At 67.8% G+C, this 9,739-nt stretch overlaps 2 protein-coding genes across 2 annotated transcripts; both read left to right on the top strand.

Moving 5' to 3' along the window:
- The first annotated feature begins 7,035 nt into the window (after nt 1–7,035).
- GJB1 (gap junction protein beta 1) lies at nt 7,036–7,872 on the top strand. The gene has a single exon (XM_074147454.1). The coding sequence runs from the start codon at nt 7,036–7,038 to the stop codon at nt 7,870–7,872; it is 837 nt and encodes a 278-aa protein (XP_074003555.1).
- Nucleotides 7,873–8,811: 939 nt separating this feature from the next.
- On the top strand, nt 8,812–9,708 carry LOC141464926 (gap junction alpha-3 protein-like). Its single transcript, XM_074148088.1, has one exon. It carries the CDS (start codon nt 8,812–8,814, stop codon nt 9,706–9,708), a length of 897 nt encoding a protein of 298 aa, XP_074004189.1.
- The last annotated feature ends 31 nt before the right edge of the window (nt 9,709–9,739 follow it).

Below are 9,739 nucleotides of genomic sequence, written 5' to 3'. Positions count from 1 at the left end.
CAGGAGGAAGGGATGGGTCCTTGCAGGGACACCATTATCTTGTCCCTGTGCAAGACGGTCCGGCTGGCAGACGCTGCCCGCGCTGGCGGCCGTGACGCACCGGTGCCGGCTGGCCCTGCTGCCTGGGGCTAGCGCACCCCTGGCCCTGCACCCGGCCCCCGCCCCCCGGCTGGGCTGAGGGTGAGGATGCTCGTTGCAGAATGTATTTATACCCTGTCACCCGCGCAGAGTAACAAATTCCAAATAAAACAGAAGTGATATTTTTAATAGCGGTGTGTCTCGCCTCTTCTTGGAGCGTGCAGGGGCCGGGGGCTCCCAGGCTGGGTGGGGTGCTCAGAGCCAGCCCAGCTATGGCCGTGCCTGCTTGCAGAGGGTCCCGACGCCTGCTGTGTCCCTGGCACCCACCCTGCAGAGGCGGCAGGAGGACCCCGGTATCACCCCACCAGGTCAGAGCGCTGGACCCCCAGCGCAGCACGCACGCAAGCCAGCACCTTGCAACCCAGGATTGCCAACACTGGGTGCCACTGCGGGGGATCCCCACATGCCCCCAGTCCTGCTGGGCCCCCTGCTCCAGCACTGGGACCCCATATGGGACCTCAGCTGCCCCACAGCCCCCTCCCACCAAGCTCCCTCCCTCCTCTCCATCACCGCCCCCCCCCCCCCCCCCCCCGCCTTTCCCAGCCCAGCTCCCCTCCCCCTGCTTGCCAACCAGAAAAGCTGCTGGTTTCATTTCTTTTTAATGTAATTTCAACTGGAGTTGCCATGGAAACCAGGCATGGGTCCTGAATCGCCTCCAGGCATTGTGCAGGCAGCGGAGCCAGGGCCGAGGGCCCGAGCCAGGGGGGCAGGCGGGGGGCTGTGCAGGGGGCTGCATAGAGGGCTCTGCCCAGGGCCCCAGCCACTGCAGTGCCACTGGTACATGTCACCCTGCTTAGCACAGTGCTCCAGCCCCTGCACCGGACCACCATGGCCCCTGGTGCTCCCCAATATGGGGGTCCTGCTGCCCCTGCCACCCCTTGCCCTGTGTCATGGAGTTGCAGCACAGGGCAGGCAGCATGGGTATGGGCTAGGGCACCAGCCGGGGGTGGCAGCAGGCTCCTCACCGTGAGGCAGATGGCGAGGGTGAGGAAAGCACCAGAGGCAGGTAGCCTGCCCCGCTATGCGGTGCCACCATGGGCAGGGATGCTGTGGAGCACCTGGGATGGGCAGCAGCAGAGCTGAGCCGCGATGGGATTCCGATGGGATGCCCACCCAGGGCACAGGGCTGCCTTGCCTTGGGCTTTTCCACGTCGACCGGCAGAGCTGCTCACTGCGGGCTCAGATCTGCGGGCAGGGGGACGGCTCCCCACCCTGAACCCACAGCCCCATCCAGTGCTGCCCCAACCACTGGCCCCTCTGGTCCGACCCACTGGGCAGCCCCAGCAATGCTGTCCCAGGTCCCTCCCTCGCCGCCACCGGCTGCCCCTGTTCAGTGACCGGCTGTGAGAGGAACCAAGATGAAAATCCCACATCAGGCCACGGGGCCAGGTTTCCATGGAGATGCCGGTGCTTCGCAGCACAGCTCCAAGAGCAGCCGCCTCGCCATGGCGCAAGCAGCGGGGCCAGCCCTGCCTGGCGGACAGTGGCCCATCCCAGTGACGCCGGCGTCACCGCAGGCTGCTCATGCTGTGCTGCCCTCTTGAAGGGGAGATGCCTTTCAGCCCAAGAACAGGGGCTTGCCCTGCCCTTCTGTTGCCCCTCCTCATCCTCGCACGGCCCCAGATGCCTGCTGTCCCCATGTGCCAACATGGCCACCACAGCTAGGACCCCAGGGGCGAGCTGGTGACAGATGACACATTGCTATTATGCCACTGCCTCTGCTAAACTCCCAAGCCTGCCTTCTGTCCAGGGTGTCCTTGACCATCAGCAGTGTTTCTTCAGAAACACGGCAAAGTCCAGGGGACACTATGTCCCAGAGAGTACATGCAGTTAACATCCTTGTGACGATTGTGGGACATCCTCAGCTTCAGGGGACGCGTTTAGGGCTGCTGGCAAAGAGAAACACGAAGGAACTGAACCGCAAAGGTGTCCCTGGCATGGGGTGGGGATGAGTGACCTGTGCCTGGCCCTGCCTGCTCCAGGAGCCACAGGCGGCAGGGCAGGGACGGGACTCTGCAGAGCATCATCACCGGGACAGCATCCTGGTCCTGGTCCCTGTGCAGCAGACCCCCAGATGGGCAGGACAAGCCATTACACCGTGTGCTGCAACCCCCCCCCCCCCGCCCCACACTGCAGCGGCACAAAGGATTTCTGTGCTCACCCGCTGCCAATGCCCTTCCCGGCAGAGCTGACTCAACCCAGAGGGTTTTGTCTCTCTCAGGGCTGCAGCCTGGATCCGGGGACGGCTGTGCTGCCGTCAGCCCCAGCCTGGAAGCCTGGCGGTCCCTGCACTGCAGCAGCCATCCGGACTGGCGGGGAGGCTGGGCCAGGCATGGGGCCACCCCTGCCTGGGGCAGGAGGGCAGGGGAAAGGGGGCTCCGAGAGCCTGCTCTGCAGCACCCTGTTCCTCCTGGCAGCGGAGGTGTTCCAGCGATGGCTGGAAGCTTGATTTTCTCCGCTGTACCGAGGCAGACTGCCGGGCTGCGAGACCTCTGACCCCAGCGAGGTGCCAGCCGCTGCGTCACCCCCGTCCCACCATCCGGATGTTGGCTCGGCCCTGCCCAGCCTCATCGCCTCGTCTGCATTCGACGTGCCCACGACCTCGAGCTCTTCGCTCCAACTTCAGACACCAAATTAACCTCACCGTTAACGTCATTAACAACCAGCCCGTTTCTGGTCCATGTGATCGTGGACGGGGCATTTTTTTCCGAGCACTGGAGGCAGCGAGGCCGGCCACAGCTGCTCCGAACGGCCTGTCCTTGACGGCTGGCTTTTGCACAACTGTTTTGCCCACTGCAAACAGGCGACGGTGGCCGGGGCCCGGGCACGAAGGTCAGCGGCAGCCCCGGGCAGGGGAGGCGGCTCCCACCCGTCCCCGGGGCTCCTGCTCCTGCTGCCGCGGCCGGTGAGGACAGCGGGCCGGACAGCGACGCCCCGCCATCCTCCTCCCTCTTTCCCGCTTCGTTTTTTTCCCGGTTTTGTTATGTTTTCAGGTGGATTCCTCCCGGCTGACCCCACCCCCCACCCCCGCCGTCGCCAGCGGGTGCGGCCCCGCCGCCCCCCGGACCGGCCCCGCAGCGCCCCCTGCTGCCGAGCCCGGGCGCAGCCGGCACGCGGACGGCGACCACCCCCCATCCCCCCCCGCCAGGCACCCCCGCCTGCCGCCCAGACACCCCCACCGCCCCCAAACCTGCCGCCCAGACAGACACCCCCACTGTACCCCGGCTTGGTTCCTGCAGCCCCCACTGTCCAGCCCCGCCTGCCTCCCGGAGCCCCCCAGTGCCCCCCAGCCTGGCTCCTGGAGTCCCCACTATCCCCCCCCCCCGCCTGCCGCCCGGAGCCCCCCAAGGGCCCCCCCAGCCTGCCTTCCGGACTCCTCAGTGCCCCCTGCTGCCGAGCCCGGGCGCAGCCGGCACGCGGACGACGACGACGACGACGACTCCCCCCCCCCCCCCCCCGCATCGCCCCCACCTGCCGCCCAGACATCCCCACTGCCCCCAAACCTGCCGCCCAGGCACCCCCACTGCCCCCCCAGTCCTGGCTCCTGCAGCCCCCAGTGCCCCCCAGCCTGCCTCCTGTAGCCCCCTCAATGCTCCCCCCCACTTAGCCCAGCCCACAAATCCCCCAGTGCCCACCAGTCTGCCCCCCCCCAGTGCCCCCCCCCCAGCCTGAACCCCCAGCCTGGCCCAACTCGCCCCATACTGCCCGCCTCCGCCCAGTCTGCCCCCACCACACCCCAGTGCCACCCTCCGCCTGCCCCCCCCCCCCCCCCCCCCCGCCCCGCACCCCGCTCCAGGCAGGGCCTCCCCGGTCCCGGTCCCATCCCGGGTTCGCGGCCAGGGCGGTGCCGGCGGCCGCGGCCGCTCCTGCTCCCCGCCGGGCGCCGCTGACGCACTCGGAGCCTTATCGTGGGCCGAGATTGCGGCCCCCGCCGGCCCCGCCCGCCCCGCACCCCGGGCCCCGCACTGCCCACCACCCCCGCCACGCCGCGGGGGGACCCCCGCGCTCCCCCGCCGCCCCACAGGTGCCACCCGGCCATCCCCGCTGGGTGTGCCACCCGGCACATCGCGCTTCCCACATCTGCGGGACAGTGGCATCATCGCCATCCTCCCTCAGGGGGTGGCGGGCAGGGTCCCGCGGCCCACCTCGGGGCCCCAAAATGCTGGCAGAGTCCCCGTGTCCCGGCGCGCAGCGGGGCCACGCAGGGTGCCGGGCGGCGGGACCTTGGAGCGGGCCGTTAGCCAGGTTAATCGTTGACAATCTGTTTGCCTTCCCCGCGGCACTTGTACACATTAAATCTGGGTGCCGGTGGCTCCCCAAGGACTGGCCGGCAGCAGCGGATTGAAGCGCTCCAGGTGCTGGGGGTGCCCGGGGCCACCCCCCGGGGATGGCGAGTGGGGCCCACCATGGTGCATATGCCCAGCTTGCAGGGGAGGTGGCGGGGAGGATGCTGGCAGCAGGGGAGTGCAGCCGGGGCTGGGGGGGGGCACAGAGATCCCTGGGGGACATTTCTGGGGGGCTGTCCCCGCCTGGGTGCTGCGGTGGACCCGGGGATGTCCCCAGGGGATGCTGGGCGGCAGCGGTGGGTGCCGGTGGGTGCCAGGGTGGTGTGAGCGCGGGCTGGACACACCTGAGGTGTTGACTTGGCAGGGATGGTGTCCTGGAAGGAGCGAGGCTGGGAGGGGGTGGGTGACGTGCTGTGGGGCTGTATAAAGTCCAGGGTGCCGCGTTGAGGCTGAGGTGGCCGCGGTCCTCAAGAGCTTTGCCTGTCCAGGTGCTGAGGTGAGAGCCTGGTGGGCACAGCACTGCTGCGGGGGTGACCACACGTCGCCCAGCTGGGGGACACTGAGGGGGGGTCCGGGGAGGGGGCCGCAGAAGGACTCAGCCGTGGGCCGGGGGGGGCAGAGCCAGGGCTGCTGGCCTCCATGGAGGGAGCAGGGCGAGGAGCAGAGCGTGGCCCGCGCACTGGCTGCTCTTCCCACGGCTCCACTTGGGGGGGGGGGGGGGGGGGGGGGATATCTTTGCCCACCACCATTTGTGCAGCTCCAGGCGGTCGTACCCTGGGCTACAGGGTGGAGGTGGCATTTGGAGTGGCATTGCTGCCCTGCCACCTCCTTCACCCCGGCCACCACAGCAGCCCTGCAGGCCCCCAGCTGGTAGGTTTTACTGGATGTGCTGCTCCCCACCTGAGGCTGGGGACAAAACCCGAGGGACACGGCACCATCTCTGCGGGGATGGGACACAGCACGATGGTGTGGCCGGGACACCAGCCCAGAGGGACACAGGCAAGGGTGGGGGTCTGCAAACACAAGGGCTGTTGCCCCCACCAGCGTGTCCGAGCAGTGGGGCAGGGTCAGAGGCCCCCCATGCTGGGAGAGGGGCGCAGCTCCCGTGGCGCGTGGCTCAGCGCCGAGTGCAGCCCCCGTTAGCACACAGCCAGCGGCACCCCAGCAGGCTCTTTCCCATGTCCTCAGCGGGACGGGGCGCGTGCAGGGAGCTCCGGCACCCTCGCAGCCGTGGTTGCTGGCACCAACCCCCTGGGCAGCAGAGCCCTAGGGGCATGGCGGGACCCACAGGGGCTACACTCAGCCCCACGGGTCCCCACAAGACTGCTCAGTGCCACGCCGGGGGCCAGCCAGACCCCGGCTCTGGTGACGGAGCCCCGTGCTGCCCGTGTGGGATGGGCACGCAGCTGGGTTCTGTCACCCATCCTGGGGAAGTGACACCCCCCCCAGGCACCCCGGTGGCCGTCCAGCCTGATGATGCCCATTGGGCAGGGGTCCCGGCAGGGAGGTCGATGAGCACCCCGAGGCCGGCAGCTGGGGGGAAATGGGGTGGGGGGGCCGCAGCCGTGGTTGGCGCAGGGCAAGGTGGGAGCGGGTGCGGAGCCGGGCAGCGGGAAGGCAGCACACACAGGCACTTTGTTTGGCCGGGGTGGGCGGAAGTCAGGGCGTTGGATCTGAATGCTAAAGTGTGTTGTTCAGGGGCCCATAAAGGCCCCATTGTATGTAAATAGTTTATAAAGCAGCATATGACTTCCAGTGCAGGGCAGTGGCGGATAGAGACGAGGGCAGGCGGAGCAGAGCTCTCCTGCGGGAGACATGAGACCTTAGAGGGGCCATTGGGGGCAGCTCGCAAGGACCCTTCCTCACCGGCAGGTATGCGCCGCCCGGGACCCTCCCCACCAGAGGCGGCCGGAGGGCAGGTCCCAGTTTCCCAGCCTGGTGCTCCGGGTGGGAAGCAGCTCCCCGGGGCTTCTTGGTGCCGGTGGGTGGCCCTGGCGGGGCAGGGGTCTGTGCTCGGGGTGCGGGGTTACCCTGTGCTCCCCAGGTAGGGAACGGCTCAAGCAGGGTGACAATGCATTGCTGCACAGGGGGGGGCGTCCCTGCAGGAGAGGGGCTGGGGAGCCCCGAGCTGGGGGGGGACTCCCCCAGCTCGGGGCTCCCCAGCCCCGCTCCTGCAGGGAATGGGGGGGACAAGGGCAGGGAGGTGCTGGTGCAGAGGAGCCCCTGGAGCTCCTCGGGTCCATCCCCGGCCAGAGAGCTGACCAGATTGGGGGTCCCTGTGGAGGTGTGGGAGCTTCACCCACATCCTCTGTGGCAGCTGTGGGTCAGGATCCCCATGCCAGTGTGGGGTGGCAGGGCACGAGCAAGCTGGCACTGCCAAGGCCAACCTGTCTCCTGCCAAAATGCTGCCCTGAGCCATGTCGGCAGCGGGAGCCACCCTGCCATCCGTCCATCCTGCTGTCCACCTACTAGGGCTGGGGCAGCCGGTTTGCTCCCTGGTGCCTCCTGGGGCTGCTGCCACCGGGGCCGGAATGTGGTGACTCCCAGACGGGTGACCCTTCCTGCTCCTAACCCCACCTCTCGCTGCTCGCTCCTGCAGACGTGAGGAACGATGAACTGGGCTGGCCTCTACACGGTGCTGAGTGGGGTGAACCGCCACTCCACTGCCATCGGGCGCATCTGGCTCTCCGTCATCTTCATTTTCCGGATAATGGTGCTGGTGGTGGCAGCTGAGAGCGTCTGGGGGGATGAGAAATCGGCCTTCACCTGCAACACGCAACAACCCGGCTGCAACAGCGTCTGCTATGACCACTTTTTCCCCATCTCCCACATCCGTCTGTGGGCTCTGCAGCTCATCCTTGTCACCACCCCAGCCCTCCTCGTGGCCATGCACGTGGCCTACCAGCAGCACCAGGAGAAGAAGCTGCTGATGCTGACGGGGCACGGAGACCCCAAGCACATGGAGGAGGTGAAGAAGCACAAGATGCGCATATCAGGTTCGCTGTGGTGGACATACGTCTGCAGCGTGGTCTTCAGGCTGCTCTTTGAGGCCGTGTTCATGTACATCTTCTACATGCTCTACCCGGGCTACCAGATGGTGCGGCTGGTCAAGTGCGAGGCTTATCCCTGCCCCAACACCGTCGACTGCTTCATCTCCCGGCCCACTGAGAAGACCATCTTCACCGTCTTCATGCTGGTCACCTCCAGCATCTGCATCGTCCTCAACATGGCGGAGCTGGTCTACCTGGTGGTGCGGGCCTGTGCCCGCCGTGGCCAGCACAACTCCAACCCCGCGTCGGGGAAGGGCTCCTTCTACGGCCACAAGCTCTCTGAGTACAAGCAGAACGAGATCAACCAGCTGCTGACGGAGCAGGACGGCTCCCTCAAGGACATGCTGCGCCGCAACCCTGGGCTGCAGGAGAAGGGTGACCGCTGCTCTGCCTGCTAGGGCCAGCGTCGCGGGGGCCCCAGCCCTTGCCCCCTCCCCACGGCCCTGTGCTGTCCCTGCCCCATGGATAGGATCCCTCAGGCGCCGGTCCGGCCCTCCCGGGGGGCCAGGAGGGCATCTTGGGCCATTAAACCTCCGTTCTCAGGCGCTGCCTCCCTCCTTTCTGCTCTGGCCGGGACGTGCCGGGGGCTGGGGTGCTAGCGTCGGGTGCCCACCCTCGCACCCTGGCCCAGGTGAGTGCCACCAGGGCCGGCGGGGGCTGCAGTGCCCGGGCTGGGCTGGGGCCGTGGCCGCAGCGCCCTGGCAGCCGGCACGCAGCAGCAGTGACCCCTGGGTGGCATTGAGCAGCGTCCAAGGGCTCGCACTTCCCCAGCACCAGCCCCTGCAGCCCCAAATATATTTAGAAAAGTGCCCAGACCAAAAATAGAGGGAAAAAGTTTCCCCAGTGGCTGTTCCATCTGCCAGTCAGAAGGGAAACCAATGGGGCACGCAGCTGCCTCATGCCCCGATGACCCCGCGCCCGCCGTGGGGTGGATGGAGGGACGGACAGAGCCAGGCAGACCTGTCTGCACCCTGCTGAGGAGCTGGGGACCAGGAGCTGGGAAGGGACCCTGCAGCGCCCCGCCGAGGGGAGCCGACGGCGCGGGAGCACCGGGCTCTGCCCCACGCGCTCGCCAACGGTGAGGGGTCCCCATGCCAGATGGCCACCGCGGTGTCCCCCACGGTGCTCCCATCGTGGCAGGGCTGCTTTCCGCCGCAGGTCTTTGCCACCCTCCCCATGACAGGTTAGGGGGTCCCTTGGGCTGCAGGGTGGGGACAGCCCAGGGACAGCCCTGGGTCAGGTCCCTGCATGCCCCGGAGGTGGGATGGCGGTGCGGCGGGTGGTGGGGTGGCCGTGTCTGGAGGGCGGCTGTCTTGCAGGGCACCGCGGCGTGTGCCATGGGGGACTGGAGCCTGCTGGGGCGGCTGCTGGAGAGCACCCAGGAGCACTCCACGGTGGTGGGGAAGGTCTGGCTCACCGTCCTCTTCGTCTTCCGCATCCTGGTGCTGGGGGCGGCCGCTGAGCGGGTCTGGGGCGATGAGCTGTCTGGCTTCTCCTGCGACACGCAGCAGCCCGGCTGCCAGAACGCCTGCTACGACAGCACCTTCCCCATCTCCCACCTCCGCTTCTGGGTCCTGCAGATCATCTTCGTCTCTACCCCCAGCCTCGTGTACCTGGGCCACATCCTGCACCTGGTGCATCTGGAGGAGAAGGCACAGCAGCAAGCGGCAGCGCGGGCTGGCGGTGGGGCCAGGCGGCAGCGCCCCGGGCAGTCCCGGCTCCCTGCAGGGGACAGGCAGGGACGGGTCTGCATGCAGGGGGCCATCCTGAGGACGTACGTCTGCAACGTCGTCTTCAAGGCCCTCTTGGAAGTGGGCTTCATTGTGGGCCAATACGCCTTGTACGGGTTCCAGCTGAAGCCCCTCTACACCTGCAGCCGCTGGCCCTGCCCCAACACTGTCAACTGCTACATCTCCCGGCCCACTGAAAAGACCATCTTCATCCTCTTCATGCTGGGGGTGGCCTGCGTGTCCCTGCTGCTCAACCTGGTGGAGATCTACCACCTGGGTCTCACCAAGTGCCGGCAGGGGCCGGGCTCCAAGTCCCGCATCCTGCCCGGTCCTGGTGGCCCTGCGGGGCCCCGCAGTGCCCACATCACCCTGCCCGTCAGTGGCAGCCCCACGGCTGCTGGCAGAGAGCCCCACAGCCTGGCACCCCTGGGAAAGGCGGGTGCATGGCTGGGGGTGGCCACTGGGTCCCAAGGGAAGGCGCGAGCAGCAGACCTGGCTGTGTGAACACGGCCTGCTGGGATGCTCAGGGATCAGT

This window comes from Numenius arquata, chromosome 5 (assembly GCF_964106895.1).
Source record: "Numenius arquata chromosome 5, bNumArq3.hap1.1, whole genome shotgun sequence".
NCBI lineage: Eukaryota > Metazoa > Chordata > Aves > Charadriiformes > Scolopacidae > Numenius > Numenius arquata.
The sequence above is the reverse complement of the archived record's forward strand: the minus strand, read 5'-3'. Positions and strand labels throughout refer to the sequence as shown.

What these genes read in the sequence shown, in the direction of transcription:
- GJB1 (XM_074147454.1), top strand. Translation starts at nt 7,036, where the DNA reads ATGAACTGGGCTGGCCTCTACACGGTGCTGAGTGGGGTGAACCGCCAC.
- LOC141464926 (XM_074148088.1), top strand. Translation starts at nt 8,812, where the DNA reads ATGGGGGACTGGAGCCTGCTGGGGCGGCTGCTGGAGAGCACCCAGGAG.